General features: G+C 26.4%; 2 protein-coding genes across 3 annotated transcripts; both read left to right on the forward strand.

Annotated features, from left to right (window-relative positions):
- Nucleotides 1–2,855: 2,855 nt before the first annotated feature.
- Nucleotides 2,856–7,279, forward strand: LOC136079542 (uncharacterized). 2 transcript variants are annotated; one of them, XM_065795361.1, is made up of 7 exons: nt 2,856–5,093; nt 5,192–5,457; nt 5,764–5,927; nt 6,264–6,357; nt 6,630–6,728; nt 6,816–7,017; nt 7,157–7,279. In XM_065795361.1, exons 1-5 carry the CDS (start codon nt 5,018–5,020, stop codon nt 6,684–6,686), a joined length of 657 nt encoding a protein of 218 aa, XP_065651433.1. In that variant the 5' UTR covers nt 2,856–5,017; the 3' UTR covers nt 6,687–6,728; nt 6,816–7,017; nt 7,157–7,279. The 2 variants fall into 2 exon arrangements, with proteins under 2 accessions (XP_065651433.1, XP_065651434.1); XM_065795362.1 differs by lacking the exon at nt 6,630–6,728.
- Nucleotides 7,274–16,870, forward strand: LOC136079159 (uncharacterized). The gene is made up of 3 exons (XM_065794881.1): nt 7,274–7,304; nt 7,453–7,517; nt 16,519–16,870. The coding sequence occupies exons 1-3, from the start codon at nt 7,274–7,276 to the stop codon at nt 16,819–16,821; spliced, it is 399 nt and encodes a 132-aa protein (XP_065650953.1). The 3' UTR covers nt 16,822–16,870.
- The last annotated feature ends 1,731 nt before the right edge of the window (nt 16,871–18,601 follow it).

The raw sequence follows: 18,601 nt of genomic DNA on the forward strand, positions 1-18,601 counted from the left end.
TTCCATTTAGAGGGCAATCTATTTTTTGTTTACAATTACAATAATCAGTGTTTTTTTCTTTTATATGTTCATTTTTATTAATTAACGCGTAGTTGTGGCCTTTTATAATTCTTTCTAAATTTTTTGTACAACTATAACTTACTTTAATGGTATTTCTGTTAAAAATCTTATGTAATTTATTAGAGGGAGGAAAATGTTTGTCTACTAATTTTAGAAAAATTTTACCAATATTTGTTGAAACATTTTTGCTGTACGGGGGGTTGAACCAAATTATGTTTCTATTTCTATTACGCTTTTTTGCAATTTTCTTTTCAAATTTTAGTTCGAAATTTTGAAAGCCACTTTTTTTAAGGGCATCTTCATAAACGCGTTTAGAGGAGTTAAAAATATTTTCATTAGAAGAGTTTTGGTTTAGCCTATTGTTAATTGAAATTGGAATTTGTTTTATAATTTGAGGGGAATGGTTCGAATTTACATTAATATACAATAATTCGTCATTAGGTTTTTTGTAGGGCTTATAGGAACTTTCTGAGAGGTTAAATGTGACATCAAGAAAATCAACTATTTTTAAGTTTATATTTATTTCAATTAGGAAGCCAATATTTTTAAAAAACTTTATTAATATCTTTTCTAATTTTATCGAGTTGTGGCCCTGTTTTTTTATGCATTATTATTAAACCGTCGTCGCGATAAAGACCTAATTGATTAATTTGGATTATTTTAGCAAGGGTATTTAAAATATATAAACCTACAAATTCGCAAATTTCTGCTCCGTCGTAACTTCCCATTGTTACATCAAAGCATTCGTGCGTGGTTTTTTTCTTCCACGTTTCCTTATCAAAATAGAGTAAATTTTTTCTGCAGTGCTTAATTATACGGATAGTGTATTAAAGTTTTTAAAAATATTGGCTTCCTAATTGAAATAAATATAAACTTAAAAATAGTTGATTTTCTTGATGTCACATTTAACCTCTCAGAAAGTTCCTATAAGCCCTACAAAAAACCTAATGACGAATTATTGTATATTAATGTAAATTCGAACCATCCCCCTCAAATTATAAAACAAATTCCAATTTCAATTAACAATAGGCTAGACCAAAACTCTTCTAATGAAAATATTTTTAACTCCTCTAAACGCGTTTATGAAGATGCCCTTAAAAAAAGTGGCTTTCAAAATTTCGAACTAAAATTTGAAAAGAAAATTGCAAAAAAGCGTAATAGAAATAGAAACATAATTTGGTTCAACCCCCTGGTACAGCAAAAATGTTTCAACAAATATTGGTAAAATTTTTCTAAAATTAGTAGACAAACATTTTCCTCCCTCTAATAAATTACATAAGATTTTTAACAGAAATACCATTAAAGTAAGTTATAGTTGTACAAAAAATTTAGAAAGAATTATAAAAGGCCACAACTACGCGTTAATTAATAAAAATGAACATATAAAAGAAAAAAACACTGATTATTGTAATTGTAAACAAAAAATAGATTGCCCTCTAAATGGAAAATGCCTTTCGAAAAATGTAATTTACAAGTGCATTGTTTCCTCACAAAACAACCCTGATAAACAATATATTGGCTTAACCGAGGGGGAATGGAAAAAACGTTATGCCAACCACAAACAATCGTTTAAACACAAAAAATATTCAAAAGAGACTATGCTGTCAAAATATATTTGGGATTTAAAAGAAAAAAATAAAAATTTTAATTTACAATGGTCTATTCTAAAATCTGCCCCTGCCTATAATAACATTTCCAAAAAATGTATGCTATGTTTGCAAGAAAAATTTGAAATAATTACTCATTTGAATCAAGAAAATTTATTAAATAAAAAATCTGAATTAATTTCTAAATGTAGGCACGAAAATAAATACCTCTTAAAAAATTATAAAAACAAATGACCAAATTAAACTATCCCCATTCCAAAGAAAATTATTTCATAATTACTTTCTGTAACTTCCCGTTAACAAAAAAATATAGTAATTAAAAATTTTTTATAATAATTTATAACTTCCTGTAAAATATTTTTTTCTATAAATGGAATTTTTTTTGAGATTTAGTAACTCTTCCTGATGATCCAGCAATGGTGAAACTCCGAGTAGAAGATAAAAGTTAGATAAGTGTTTTTTACTAATTATATATATATATATATATATATATATATATATATATATATATATATATATATATATATATATATATATATATATATATATATATATATATATATATATATATATATATATATATATATATATATATATATATATATATATATATAAAAGGGTGATTCATATTTTACCAATTTTTGAAAATCAAGTTGGTCCTACCTGGAATGGTTGACCACGGATAAAAAAATAATTTTAAGCGCAAAAATTTTGATGTCAGATGATTTTAGAGGTCCCCGCCTGTTCAATTTGTGTATAAAAACATATCAAACTTCAGAGGTCTGGCAGGAGCCTTTAAAATTAACTCATAAAGTCAACTTTTCTTCTATATTGTATATTTTAGACTAGTTATTTATAGTAGGGTAGGACCAAAAAGAAATATGGTGGTTATTATTCCACGGGATCTGGAGAAAGTGTCAAAAAAAAGAGGATTTTTCACGTAAAATGACTCATTACAAAGTATAACTAACGCTGGTTTATTCTTTATATTTTGGCCAAATTCTGAAAATTAATATTAGAACTAAGCATTATTAACCTTTATATAGAAGGGGACATGTCACTGGCTCCCTCCTCCCCACCGATTCTTGGGGATTTACCCTCCCTCTCTTTTTCGTTGAAGGGCGACACCCCTCAAAATTATTTAAATTCTATTATAAGTCATATTATTTAAGACTACTTTATTTTCTTTAGAAAAAAAGACAATATTAGTTTCACCAGTATTCAACTCATGTTTTGGTAATGTTCATTTGTTAGCAATGGGCTATACTCATGATATTGCAATTTATGGATATGGACCAATTTTAGAAAAATTTGTATCTGAAATAAAGGAGTTAAGCACTCTTGGATTAAATGGAATATTTCCAGTTTTAGGAAATCATACAATTTATGCAAGTCTTTGTCAAGTTACTTGTGATAATTTGGCTCTCAATAGTTTGTTTGGGTTTATTGAATCTTTTTCAGCCAGTTATTTTTGTACAATTTGCTATGCAACTAAAGACGATATTCAGACAAAATTTGAAGAAGAACTGTTTGAGAAGCGTACTGTTGATAGCTACAAAACAGATCTCGCTAACTTGAAAGCAAGTAGATTGAGCAATGAAAGTAATACAGCTAAATCAAAAATCCATTTTAGAGGTGTTAAAACTGAATGTCCACTTAATAAAATAAAAGGCTTTCATGTTACTGATAACTGGTGCCTGGATATAATGCATACTTTATTGGAGGGTTTTGTACTTGTTGAGTTAGGTTGTATTTTTCATGGTTTATGTGTGCTTGACAAGTGTCTAACCTTATCTGAAATAAATAAAGCTATGTGTTTTTCTTTTGGGGTAAAATAACTGTTGAAAAGAATCATAAGCCTGTACAAATTTTAAAAATACACGAACCAGGTCATGTACTTGCACCATCAATGAAAGCAGTACAGTGCTGGGCTCTGCTTAAGTATTTGCCACTAACAGTAGGAAAAACTGTTCCTCCCAAAAATAAACACTGGAAATTTCTGCTTCACTTGTCCCATTTAGTCGATTTGATATTTGCACCAAACTTTACACATGAAATGTCTGTTTATATAAAACATGTTATTTCTGATCATCTATGTTTAGTAAGTTATACTGTAGCGAAGAAGTTAGGTTGCGTCCTAAGCATCATTTTTTTGTATATCTGCCAACCATCATTATGAAATCTGGTCCACTTGTTGGTATGAGTTGTATGCGGTATGAACTCAAAAATTCATTTTTTAAGAGATGTGCACACATTGTATGTAATTTTACAAACATTTGTTACACTCTAGCAAATAAACATCAGCAGCAGGCTTTGAAAACTCAACTATCTAATAAACATATCCCAATGTTGTAACCGTAGTTAAGCACATCATTGTACCTACTTATTCACTTCCTTATCTTAATGCCATACAGAGTTCACTGTGTTTTAACTCATGTGAAGAAGTTGCTGTTTCAAAGACATTATATGTTGCAAGTGTTGTATACAAACAAGGTCATTTTATTGTTGTCAGTGTAGATATGGATACTGGGTTACCGATATTCGGAAGAATTTTTTGTTTTATTTCATGTGCAAATTACAATCAAAGTGCGATGTGTGATGGTAAGAATATTGACGAGTGGCATTTAGTTCTAGAAATAGTAAAAACAGAAAATTTCACTTATCACCTTCATTCTTATGAAGTTATATATCCTTCTCAGCCTGTTTATGAGATTTTGAAACTTAATTACTTGATTATCACCCACTTCACTTTCATTCTTTGTTAAGTAGTTCTGAAAAAAGGTTCTTCATTAGAATGCCTTATCACATTTTTTAATGTTTTCTTATGTAATACATAATATATTACGAAAATAGAATACACCCTGCAGTTGTTTAATATGACTCTTAAGATTTACATTTTAAATTTTTTTAATGTAATTCTGTATTTATTTATTTACTATTAGATTTTTTAGTTGGTAAGTTTTACTCAAACTATCAGGTAATTTTTTTGGAGACACTTTGTCAACTGAGAATCAAGAGGCTGTATGTTCATTTTTTTGTTTTTCCCAGTAAATTGAGTTTCAAGTTTTAATTTGTAAAAACGTTATTCCAGAAAGATTCACTAATTATTTGAATATTTCATAAAATTTTATTATTCTTGTGACTAAATTTAGTTGGCACACATGCAGTAGTTGACAAAGACCATGGGTTGTTGAACATTTAGTGATAAAAAACTGGAAAAACACAAAATGTGGATATAGCCTCTTGGTTCTTGGTTGACGACTTTACAAGTTCTAACCTTTAACCTCAGCACGCCTATGTTAATGTGACAAGATCATATTTTAGATTTTAGTTTATATTTTGTTAAAATAATGAGTCTTATCAGCACATTGGAATCTATACTGGATTTGTTGATTCTTTCTAGTGAAGTACAACAAAGTTTAATCGGTATGCTTAATTTTCAGGTCTATTTTTTTTTTTTTTTTGAAAGTTTGTCTTAATCAATAAAAATAATTTAAAGGTATTTGATATAATATTTTATTTAGAATCTGGATTTACTTTAAGTTCATTCTTATTAGCCACAGAAGATGATCTTGTTCTACTAGGATTTAGAATGGCAGAGAGAAGGTTACTTCAGGCATGGATTCGAAGTCAAATAAATTTATCACAAACCATTCCATCAAAGTCCAAACCATCTGTCAGTGAATGCACTCTCCCACAGTGCTCATCGAGTAGTATTGGAGCTTATTTAGCTTTATCCAGTAACAATGACTGCTCTGCTACTACAGCTACAAGTTCAATATGTTTCAAGGTTAGTTTTGACAAATTAAAATTGACTTAAAAAATATGCGTAATTTAAATACTAGCCAAAATAAGCTAGTTTAAAATTTTTAATTTTAATATGCTTTCATGCTAGGTTTGATGGTTTTCTATAATGACAAGATGACTTATAAAAAAATATTATGTATTATAATAAGTTAATATCTTAAATCTCTATCATTAATTATGTTGCATTTTTATAATTTTATTGAAAACATTTTTTTTTTTTCTTTTTTATTTCTTATTAACACAATTAAATATTATCTTACATACATTTCGATTTCATTAATTTTTTTAGAACTTAAGAGTAGATAATATTCTCTCCAAGCAGAAGCAAAAACATGTTCCTATCTGTGGTCAGTTTTTGACAGAGAAGTTAAAGGCTGGAGGTCTTATTACCAAAGCCAAAATGTTATTTTATACTAAAGTTTGTGGGCGTTATTTAATGAGCAATTGTATTGAGTAAGTATGATAAGTCAGAAGTAAATAAGTAAGTATGCCAAAAGACTATTATAACTTAAAATAAAAAGTAAAGAAAGTTTAACATTTAATAAACATTTTATTAACAGAGAGAAACAGAATATATTGAGTAAAATAAGTTCTTTAACTGAAAACTTTGTGACCAACTAGGGAAGAGTTTTTCTATAAGTTTACTTTAATTTTTTTGTTTGTTTTAAGGAAACTTATGGAATAACTATACTAGTGAAATAAATTGAATTTGCATTCAATTAAATTCACTTTTATTCATATAAGAAAAACCTAGAATAATAGTTTAAATCATTTTTTTATATATTACAGAAAAGATAGACCAACTCCAACTGAGAAGCAGGACATGTCTAAGTCAATTGTTGATTGTTTTCCTACTTTGCACGATGGTACAGCTAGTGGCTATGTGAGTAATAAACTTGTTATATTAAATTGTAGCAGTAAGAGTGTAAACTGTGTCATGTGAGACTGTGAGACTGTAAGTGTTACAGTAAGTGTTAAATGTAAGGCTCTAGGTAATATTGTAAGAGTTATTGTGTATTATGTAACAATGTTGCAGTGTAACACTAATATTGTAAGTGTAATACTGTAACACCGTTACACTGTAAGTGTAACACTGTACAATATTATATTGTAAGTGTTAGACTATAGATTTTTTAAGTGATACTTCTTTGATAGACAATCATTTACTGGAAAGCTAGAACACTTTGTTCGAAGCAGACGGTCAAATTGTAAAGACATAGCAACGCTATGGAAACATTCACCACCAAGCATAAAGTAAATACTTTACTTTAATAATAAGCTTATTTTACTTTAAACAGTAAATCAATTTTTTTTTCTTGCTTTTTTTATTCCTTTAACTAGAATAAGTCTTGTCAACAATGATGATGTTGAAAGTTCTATTCGGTTACTCCGTGAACAAAGTCCAAATGTTCAAAACAAGTTAGAACTTAATCAACTTATGGAGGTGACGAGAGACCATCGTCGTGCATGGATTAATACAGCATCTCCATCAATCACAGAAATTGTTTGTCAGTATCCACGATTCCTTGACATGCCTGAAACAGTATGGTTTGTTTTTTGTGCCTATTATGTTATATAATTTATTTTATTTATGAGAACAAACGCTATGACTTTTAGATAAACTAATAAAAAAATTTAATAAAATAAAACATTTTAAGTTTTGCTATATTAAATATTTTCAGATTCTTTAAGAATTCCAGAGTATAAATTCTGTTGAGATGCGACTGCATGTTCAGTGGCAGGGATATAAACTAGGAATACTAGAACATGCCTGATCAAAATCACTACTGATTCCTCTAATGTCTTGTTTAACAAATGAGTTGGATGAAGGTATATTTTAAATATTTGTTAAGATTCAGCAGTATTTGCTTTTTGATTTTTTTTTCAATATTTTATTAGCTCTTTGCTTTTGAATTTATTTTAAGAATATTTTTTTTATTTGATATTTTTTTGTAAATTATAACAAATTATTATTTAGACAAGAAAAGTATAGTTGCTGTAGAGTGTCTTGTTTGGCTGCTCCCAACACTGCCACAAAAAGCAGTAAAAAAAGCTCGTTTGCATCCAATATATATATATTTTATATATATACTATATATATACATATATTATACATATACATATATTTTTATTATAAATATATATATATTTTATATATATATATATATATACATAAGAAATATATATATATATATATATATATATATATATATATATATATATATATTATATATATATATATATATATATATATATATATATGATATATATATATATTTTTATATATAAGATATATATATATGCAAGATATATATATATATATATAAGATATTATATATATATATATATATATATATATATATATATATATATATATATATATGATATATATATTTTTATATATAAGATATATATATATATATATATATATATATATATATATATATATATATATATATATATACACAAGATATATATATATATATTTTTTTTTTTAGATTATTCACCTCCCCAAGGCCCGAGGGGGGCCACTACAGTCGAGGAGGATACTAATTTTTTTTTTTTTTTTTTTGTTAGTCGTTATTCGTGGTGCAACCCTCTCTCAACTCTTTAACTCCAAAACACGAACCTTGCCGAGCTAGGCCACTGCACGGAGAAACTAAGTTGAGCGCGGTACTTTCAGGGACGTGGTGGGTGTATATATATAAGATATATATATATATATATCTTATATATATACTTATATATATATATATTTATATCTTATATATATAGATATATATATAAGATATATATATATATATATATATATATATATATATATATATATATATATATATATATATATTATATATATATATATATATATGATATATATATATAAGATATATATATATATATATATATATATATATATATATATATATATATATATATATATATATATATATATGTAGATATATAGAGATGTATATCTTTTATATATGTATATATATATCTTATATATATATATATATATATATATATATATATATATATATATATATATATATATATATTATATATATATATATATATATAAATTATATATATATATATATATATATATATATATATATATATATATGATATATGTATATATATATATTTGATATATATATATATATATATATTTATATATATAAGATATATATATATATCTATCAGGGTTGCCATCTGGTGTTTTTTAAAGCCAGATTTCTCAAATCTGGTTTGTTTTTTTATCATTTGGATCGGAATTTTGGCTTTGGTTGATTTCAGAAAATCTGGTTTAAATCTGGTTTATTTTAAAGTCTTTGGTCTTTTTTTGTTTTATCTGGTATGTTTTTTAAAATCTGGTATAATTCTGGTTTATTTGATAATAAATCAATTTAATTAAGTTTTTATTTTATGAAAAAAGTTAATTTGAAGAAAAGAAAAATTTCCATTTTTCATTTTATAGAAGAACAAAAAGTTAAAATAAATGAAAGAAATGCTTACATTAAAATCTTAAAACATTAAAAACTTTTACTTGTAATGTCATTAAAATGTTGCTTTTATCCCTTAATTGCCTGTAATGAATGTTGTTTCCCAAGTTGAGAAGGCCTTTTCAAATCTGCTGTAATATCTTATGCAAAAAGTGAAGATGCAAAAAGTGAAGAAATTAAAAATCATTACAGAAATCGTCATTAATCATAAATTAACTGACATTGCATCATTAGAGCGAGTCTAAAAACTTTTAAGAAAAATGAGTTTCTAAAAACACTGCTAAATTTTAAACTGCTTCGTGAGATCATTTAGAAGTTTCCGGAAACCTACACTTCTGCAACATAGATGTCTACTGCCTTGACTGTTTATGTGTTCTGTTTCTAACTATTTTGTTAAGTCTTCTCACAGGTCATCTACATAAAAATCAGACTAAGAAAATATCAAACTAAGTCTTGAATGCAGTCACTGGATCATATTTAATGAGGCATAAGATTTTTTACTAGGACTTAAAATAATGGAGTCAATTATCGCAGAGGTTGGAAAAGAAATCTATATCCATATGCAAGTGTGAAAAAAAAAAAAATTTATAGGTTGATAGTGTCGGATTTAGTATAGGTGTTTAGAGTGAACTACTTTTCCCACACCGCTTTGAAGGCTGGGCTGACACCCCATTAAACATTCACAAACTCGTTCTCCTCCTCCTCCTCTCTCTTTCTCTCTCTTACAAATTGAATTTTAATATTCAAGGATGAATTTTTAGATATAAAGCATTTTTTCAAAATATTAGTTATAAACAAGGCTTTAAAACATAAATTATGATTTTTATGTTTTTTTTTGTTTGGTCTGGTTTATTTCTGGTTTATTTGTGTTTCATTTTTGGCTGTGCCCGAAAAAAAACCTGGCAACCCTGATATATATATATATATATATATAGATAGATAGATAGATATAGATAGATATAGATATAGATATATATATATATATATATATAGATAGATATAGATATATATAGATATAGATATATATAGATAATTAGTAAAAAACACTTATCTAACTTTTATCTTCTACTCGGAGTTTCACCATTGCTGGATCATCAGGAAGAGTTACTAAATCTCAAAAAAAATTCAATTTATAGAAAAAAATATTATACAGGAAGTTATAAATTATTATAAAAAATTTTTAATTACTATATTTTTTTGTTAACGGGAAGTTACAGAAAGTAATTATGAAATAATTTTCTTTGGAATGGGGATAGTTTAATTTGGTCATTTGTTTTTATAATTTTTTAAGAGGTATTTATTTTCGTGCCTACATTTAGAAATTAATTCAGATTTTTTATTTAATAAATTTTCTTGATTCAAATGAGTAATTATTTCAAATTTTTCTTGCAAACATAGCATACATTTTTTGGAAATGTTATTATAGGCAGGGGCAGATTTTAGAATAGACCATTGTAAATTAAAATTTTTATTTTTTTCTTTTAAATCCCAAATATATTTTGACAGCATAGTCTCTTTTGAATATTTTTTGTGTTTAAACGATTGTTTGTGGTTGGCATAACGTTTTTTCCATTCCCCCTCGGTTAAGCCAATATATTGTTTATCAGGGTTGTTTTGTGAGGAAACAATGCACTTGTAAATTACATTTTTCGAAAGGCATTTTCCATTTAGAGGGCAATCTATTTTTTGTTTACAATTACAATAATCAGTGTTTTTTTCTTTTATATGTTCATTTTTATTAATTAACGCGTAGTTGTGGCCTTTTATAATTCTTTCTAAATTTTTTGTACAACTATAACTTACTTTAATGGTATTTCTGTTAAAAATCTTATGTAATTTATTAGAGGGAGGAAAATGTTTGTCTACTAATTTTAGAAAAATTTTACCAATATTTGTTGAAACATTTTTGCTGTACCAGGGGGGTTGAACCAAATTATGTTTCTATTTCTATTACGCTTTTTTGCAATTTTCTTTTCAAATTTTAGTTCGAAATTTTGAAAGCCACTTTTTTTAAGGGCATCTTCATAAACGCGTTTAGAGGAGTTAAAAATATTTTCATTAGAAGAGTTTTGGTCTAGCCTATTGTTAATTGAAATTGGAATTTGTTTTATAATTTGAGGGGGATGGTTCGAATTTACATTAATATACAATAATTCGTCATTAGGTTTTTTGTAGGGCTTATAGGAACTTTCTGAGAGGTTAAATGTGACATCAAGAAAATCAACTATTTTTAAATTTATATTTATTTCAATTAGGAAGCCAATATTTTTAAAAACTTTAATAATATCTTTTCTAATTTTATCGAGTTGTGGCCCTGATTTTTTATGCATTATTATTAAACCGTCGTCGCGATAAAGACCTAATTGATTAATTTGGATTATTTTAGCAAGGGTATTTAAAATATATAAACCTACAAATTCGCAAATTTCTGCTCCGTCGTAACTTCCCATTGTTACATCAAAGCATTCGTGCGTGGTTTTTTTCTTCCACGTTTCCTTATCAAAATAGAGTAAATTTTTTCTGCAGTGCTTAATTATACGGATAGTGTCCTCAGTAATTTCTAAATGGGATTTTCCAAATTCTATTGTTTTATCTAAAATTTCTGCTGTAATTGAGGGGTAAAAATCAATAATATCAAATTGTATAAATGTGCATTCATTTTTATTGTTAATTTTAGAAAACCAATCTATAACATCAGTGGTATTTTTCCACTGATGTAAACCTAATTTTTTCCGAATAGAGTTATTAATTTTGTCTAGTTTTATTTTACTAACGTGCCCTAGTTCACTTTTTGAAGGTACTAGTAGCCTACAAGGGAGTTTATTTTGAAAATTTGGTTTGTGATCTTTTAGCGAAACAAACGCTTGCGCTGGTGCAACTGATTCAATTCTCGCATCTAAATTAATATTTTTGGCGATGTTTTGAGCTTCTAAATTAATGGCGTTTTCCAAGTTTTTTGGTGCTTTTGTATAATTATTAGAAATATTATCGCGCAGTATTTTTTGATGAGTTTCTGGGGTAATTTGGTAAATGTTACTTGTTTTGTCAGCAAAAACTAAAATATTAGGGTTCAATTTTATATTATTAATGTCTAATTTTAATTGTTTTTGGAATTCATTATTTATGTTTTGGAATTTTATAGTTTTAATTAAGTGTAATAAATCATTTTCAAAATTTTCCAGGTCAGAAATAAATGGTGGGGCGTTTTTTGTTTTGAATCCATAATTTTCATTCTGTTTTTTTTCAATTAAAGGGTTTTTGTTTTTTTCAGATTCTAAGAAAAAATGGGCTTTCCAACGAATTCTTTTAATAAAGTGTTCTACTTTGTCTATTAATGAAATAGTATAACTTTTTTTGTCTGGGATCGGGATATTTTTGAGAGAGTAAGTAAAATTGTTAGTTTCCATGTTTAGGTTAGGTAAAATACAATTAAAGAGTGCTCAACAAGTATAAACTTGGAGCTTAATATGTAAATTATGTTAGTGTATTTTACAAATAGAGTGCTCAATGTTCTTAAAGAACAGAGCAATAATTAATTAGTAAAAAACACTTATCTAACTTTTATCTTCTACTCGGAGTTTCACCATTGCTGGATCATCAGGAAGAGTTACTAAATCTCAAAAAAAATTCCATTTATAGAAAAAAATATTATACAGGAAGTTATAAATTATTATAAAAAATTTTTAATTACTATATTTTTTTGTTAACGGGAAGTTACAGAAAGTAATTATGAAATAATTTTCTTTGGAATGGGGATAGTTTAATTTGGTCATTTGTTTTTATAATTTTTTAAGAGGTATTTATTTTCGTGCCTACATTTAGAAATTAATTCAGATTTTTTATTTAATAAATTTTCTTGATTCAAATGAGTAATTATTTCAAATTTTTCTTGCAAACATAGCATACATTTTTTGGAAATGTTATTATAGGCAGGGGCAGATTTTTAGAATAGACCATTGTAAATTAAAATTTTTATTTTTTTCTTTTAAATCCCAAATATATTTTGACAGCTAATAAATACCTCTTAAAAAATTATAAAAACAAATGACCAAATTAAACTATCCCCATTCCAAAGAAAATTATTTCATAATTACTTTCTGTAACTTCCCGTTAACAAAAAAATATAGTAATTAAAAATTTTTTATAATAATTTATAACTTCCTGTATAATATTTTTTTCTATAAATTGAATTTTTTTTGAGATTTAGTAACTCTTCCTGATGATCCAGCAATGGTGAAACTCCGAGTAGAAGATAAAAGTTAGATAAGTGTTTTTTACTAATTAATTATTGCTCTGTTCTTTAAGAACATTGAGCACTCTATTTGTAAAATACACTAACATAATTTACATATTAAGCTCCAAGTTTATACTTGTTGAGCACTCTTTAATTGTATTTTACCTAACCTAAACATGGAAACTAACAATTTTACTTACTCTCTCAAAAATATCCCGATCCCAGACAAAAAAAGTTATACTATTTCATTAATAGACAAAGTAGAACACTTTATTAAAAGAATTCGTTGGAAAGCCCATTTTTTCTTAGAATCTGAAAAAAACAAAAACCCTTTAATTGAAAAAAAACAGAATGAAAATTATGGATTCAAAACAAAAAACGCCCCACCATTTATTTCTGACCTGGAAAATTTTGAAAATGATTTATTACACTTAATTAAAACTATAAAATTCCAAAACATAAATAATGAATTCCAAAAACAATTAAAATTAGACATTAATAATATAAAATTGAACCCTAATATTTTAGTTTTTGCTGACAAAACAAGTAACATTTACCAAATTACCCCAGAAACTCATCAAAAAATACTGCGCGATAATATTTCTAATAATTATACAAAAGCACCAAAAAACTTGGAAAACGCCATTAATTTAGAAGCTCAAAACATCGCCAAAAATATTAATTTAGATGCGAGAATTGAATCAGTTGCACCAGCGCAAGCGTTTGTTTCGCTAAAAGATCACAAACCAAATTTTCAAAATAAACTCCCTTGTAGGCTACTAGTACCTTCAAAAAGTGAACTAGGGCACGTTAGTAAAATAAAACTAGACAAAATTAATAACTCTATTCGGAAAAAATTAGGTTTACATCAGTGGAAAAATACCACTGATGTTATAGATTGGTTTTCTAAAATTAACAATAAAAATGAATGCACATTTATACAATTTGATATTATTGATTTTTACCCCTCAATTACAGCAGAAATTTTAGATAAAACAATAGAATTTGGAAAATCCCATTTAGAAATTACTGAGGACACTATCCGTATAATTAAGCACTGCAGAAAAAATTTACTCTATTTTGATAAGGAAACGTGGAAGAAAAAAACCACGCACGAATGCTTTGATGTAACAATGGGAAGTTACGACGGAGCAGAAATTTGCGAATTTGTAGGTTTATATATTTTAAATACCCTTGCTAAAATAATCCAAATTAATCAATTAGGTCTTTATCGCGACGACGGTTTAATAATAATGCATAAAAAATCAGGGCCACAACTCGATAAAATTAGAAAAGATATTATTAAAGTTTTTAAAAATATTGGCTTCCTAATTGAAATAAATATAAATTTAAAAATAGTTGATTTTCTTGATGTCACATTTAACCTCTCAGAAAGTTCCTATAAGCCCTACAAAAAACCTAATGACGAATTATTGTATATTAATGTAAATTCGAACCATCCCCCTCAAATTATAAAACAAATTCCAATTTCAATTAACAATAGGCTAAACCAAAACTCTTCTAATGAAAATATTTTTAACTCCTCTAAACGCGTTTATGAAGATGCCCTTAAAAAAAGTGGCTTTCAAAATTTCGAGCTAAAATTTGAAAAGAAAATTGCAAAAAAGCGTAATAGAAATAGAAACATAATTTGGTTCCCCCGTACAGCAAAAATGTTTCAACAAATATTGGTAAAATTTTTCTAAAATTAGTAGACAAACATTTTCCTCCCTCTAATAAATTACATAAGATTTTTAACAGAAATACCATTAAAGTAAGTTATAGTTGTACAAAAAATTTAGAAAGAATTATAAAAGGCCACAACTACGCGTTAATTAATAAAAATGAACATATAAAAGAAAAAAACACTGATTATTGTAATTGTAAACAAAAAATAGATTGCCCTCTAAATGGAAAATGCCTTTCGAAAAATGTAATTTACAAGTGCATTGTTTCCTCACAAAACAACCCTGATAAACAATATATTGGCTTAACCGAGGGGGAATGGAAAAAACGTTATGCCAACCACAAACAATCGTTTAAACACAAAAAATATTCAAAAGAGACTATGCTGTCAAAATATATTTGGGATTTAAAAGAAAAAAATAAAAATTTTAATTTACAATGGTCTATTCTAAAATCTGCCCCTGCCTATAATAACATTTCCAAAAAATGTATGCTATGTTTGCAAGAAAAATTTGAAATAATTACTCATTTGAATCAAGAAAATTTATTAAATAAAAAATCTGAATTAATTTCTAAATGTAGGCACGAAAATAAATACCTCTTAAAAAATTATAAAAACAAATGACCAAATTAAACTATCCCCATTCCAAAGAAAATTATTTCATAATTACTTTCTGTAACTTCCCGTTAACAAAAAAATATAGTAATTAAAAATTTTTTATAATAATTTATAACTTCCTGTATAATATTTTTTTCTATAAATTGAATTTTTTTTGAGATTTAGTAACTCTTCCTGATGATCCAGCAATGGTGAAACTCCGAGTAGAAGATAAAAGTTAGATAAGTGTTTTTTACTAATTAATTATTGCTCTGTTCTTTAAGAACATTGAGCACTCTATTTGTAAAATACACTAACATAATTTACAGATATATATAGATATATAGATATATAGATATATATATATATATAGATATAAATGTAGATATATACATATGTAGATATATAGATATATGTATATATATATATAAATATCTTTTATATATATATTTATATATATATATATATATATATATATATATATAGATATATATATATATAGATATATATAGAAATATATAGATATAAATGTAGATATATACATATGTAGATATATAGATATATGTATATATATATATATATCTTCTATATATATATAAATTTTTATATATATATATATATTTATATATATATATAAATATCTTATATATATATATATTTATATATATATATCTTTTATATATATATAAATTTTTATATATATATATATATTTATATATATATATAAATATCTTATATATATATATATATATTTATATATATATCTTTTATATATATATAAATATATATATATATATATATATATATATATATATATATATAGAGAGAGAGAGAGAGAGAGAGATATACGGTAGACTCCCGGTTATTCAAACCTCCACAGGAAACAAGAATAACCGAAACTTCTAATAACGGAGTGCATGAGTCTGTTAGAAGAAACCTCACAGAGAATAAAAATCGGTTTGAATAAGATTTAGATTTGTGTCTTAGTATAAAATTTTAGTTAAAATTGTCTCTTTGCAGGATGACACAATTGACAGTGCGTTAAAAACATTAGAAGACAGAGGAGTAAAACAACCAATGCTACTCTATGTATCTGGTCAATATTTTATCAAAGCAGACAACACTGTTATTACTTTGCCTTGTTGCAGTTGTTTTATAGAGGCTTTGGAATATTTGTTGATGGCTTTTTATGTATTTGCAGTTGAATATCCGAACGAATTTTTTTATGGATTTTTAGAAAGGGTTTTAAATATGAAATCAACTGTTCAAAGTTCGGCCATTGCTGACTTGTTGAGACAATTAACTTTTGTTCAAAAATGTTAAAATTTATATAATTTTAAAAGATTGAAATATTTTTATTTGTATAGTTTCATGTTTTGTATTATTGTATTTGATAAGTTTTTTTTTTAACAAACTTTAATTCTAATTTTTTTATTTAAAGAATCAAAGTTTATTTTCAAACGATTAACTGATGATTACTAAAATGGAGTAAATAATAAAAAAATCTATGGAGTAAATAATAGAGACGACAATCAGTTGCCAATTATAAATAAATAAATCCACGTTTTTGATATGGCTTACAATTGCACTCAAGTGTGCAAAATAAGTCCACATTTGCTTCCAAGAGAGTTTTAAATGGACTTGAAAGAACAATGATATCAATGGAGAGACACACCTAGCACTTAGATGAAATATTGGTTCCACTTGCTCTCCTAGACTCTGAATTTTCTGATTTGGAAAGAGAAAACATCGAAAAAACATTACTCTCCAACCAGCTCCTTATCAGTTTCAGCATTCAGAGAAGTCAAACTTGATAAAAGAGCTGAACTTTAAACAAGTTGAGCCACCTGTATTTGCTCCATTAATTGGTTTACTTAACCTGACTAGAATGGAGCACAAACTTTGGAAACTTTTGAATGATAGTTCTGAAAGGGCTGAAAAACTTGTATCAGAGTTTGTGAACAATGCTCAGATTGAGAATGATCGTCAAGAACTTCAACTAGTTGTGCAGTTGTGCAGCAAAGAAGAGATCAACTTTGAAGGTCAGAATCCAAGGAACAGTTGCAGCTAGCCTATACATGGCATTATATTATATTTACATACCATGATTTCAATATTTGTATTGCCAAGTGATGTGTTTTTTTTATAGAAAATAAAGTGATTTCAAATAATATGATTTATAACGAAATTTCCATAAATTTGGGGGCGTCCCCCCTTCAAGGGAGGAGAGGAGGAGTAATCCCCAAAATTGGGTGAAGGTAAGGGGTAGCAGTTGACATGCCCCCTTTAAATGAAGGTTAATAATGCTTAGTTTTTATACTAGTTTTCAAAATTTCAAAAATAAACCAGTGTCAGTTATACATAGTAATGCGTCATCTTTTGTAAAAATCCGTTTTTTTAAGCACTTCCTCCAGAACATGTGTAATAATAACCACCAAATTTCTTTTTGGTCCTACCATACTATTAATAATTAGTCCAAAATATACCATATGGAAGAAAAGTTGGTTTCTGAGTTGATTTATAAGTCCCCGCCAGACATCTAAATCAACGTTTGACATATTTTTATCCACAAATTTGACTGGCAGGGACCTCTAAAATCATCTGAAATCGAAATTTTTGGGCTTAAAATTATTTTTATAGTTTTGGTCAACTTATCCAGGTAGGACCAAATACTCTAATGGATAATTTTGTACAATATTTTAATTCAAATCGGAACAACCCGTTACCGAGACCAAAATGTATGATTTATGTTTTTTTTATAAAAAATAAAAAATACATAAGTTATATATCTACTTCTATGTTTAATTTCTTTAGCAATCTAGACATTATTTTAATAAAAATCATATTTTTGTTGATTTTGAAAAGTTTTAGTAAATGGACTTGTGCCCTTTTCAAAATGACGAGTTCAATTAGTCTTATGTGGGGCCCACATAGCGTTTGAGAATACACTGTGCCACAATAATTTAAATTTCAGACTTTAAAATAAACTTTGTAGCGGTCAACCTGCAGTACTCCACGATGAGGAACTTTTTTTATTATTATTATATAATCTTTTTCGTCAATATAAAATTTTTTTTTTACAAAACTGTTAACGTAACAAATT

Source organism: Hydra vulgaris, chromosome 04 (assembly GCF_038396675.1).
Source record: "Hydra vulgaris chromosome 04, alternate assembly HydraT2T_AEP".
In the NCBI taxonomy this organism is placed as follows: Eukaryota; Metazoa; Cnidaria; class Hydrozoa; order Anthoathecata; family Hydridae; genus Hydra; species Hydra vulgaris.

What these genes read in the sequence shown, in the direction of transcription:
- LOC136079542 (XM_065795361.1), top strand. Translation starts at nt 5,018, where the DNA reads ATGAGTCTTATCAGCACATTGGAATCTATACTGGATTTGTTGATTCTT. An exon ending in CAAGTTCAATATGTTTCAAG is followed by an intron (nt 5,458 to 5,763) that starts GTTAGTTTTGAC and finishes TAATTTTTTTAG; the next exon opens with AACTTAAGAGTAGATAATAT. An exon ending in ATGGTACAGCTAGTGGCTAT is followed by an intron (nt 6,358 to 6,629) that starts GTGAGTAATAAA and finishes CTTCTTTGATAG; the next exon opens with ACAATCATTTACTGGAAAGC.
- LOC136079159 (XM_065794881.1), top strand. Translation starts at nt 7,274, where the DNA reads ATGTCTTGTTTAACAAATGAGTTGGATGAAG. An exon ending in AACAAATGAGTTGGATGAAG is followed by an intron (nt 7,305 to 7,452) that starts GTATATTTTAAA and finishes ATTATTATTTAG; the next exon opens with ACAAGAAAAGTATAGTTGCT. An exon ending in CAACACTGCCACAAAAAGCA is followed by an intron (nt 7,518 to 16,518) that starts GTAAAAAAAGCT and finishes GTCTCTTTGCAG; the next exon opens with GATGACACAATTGACAGTGC.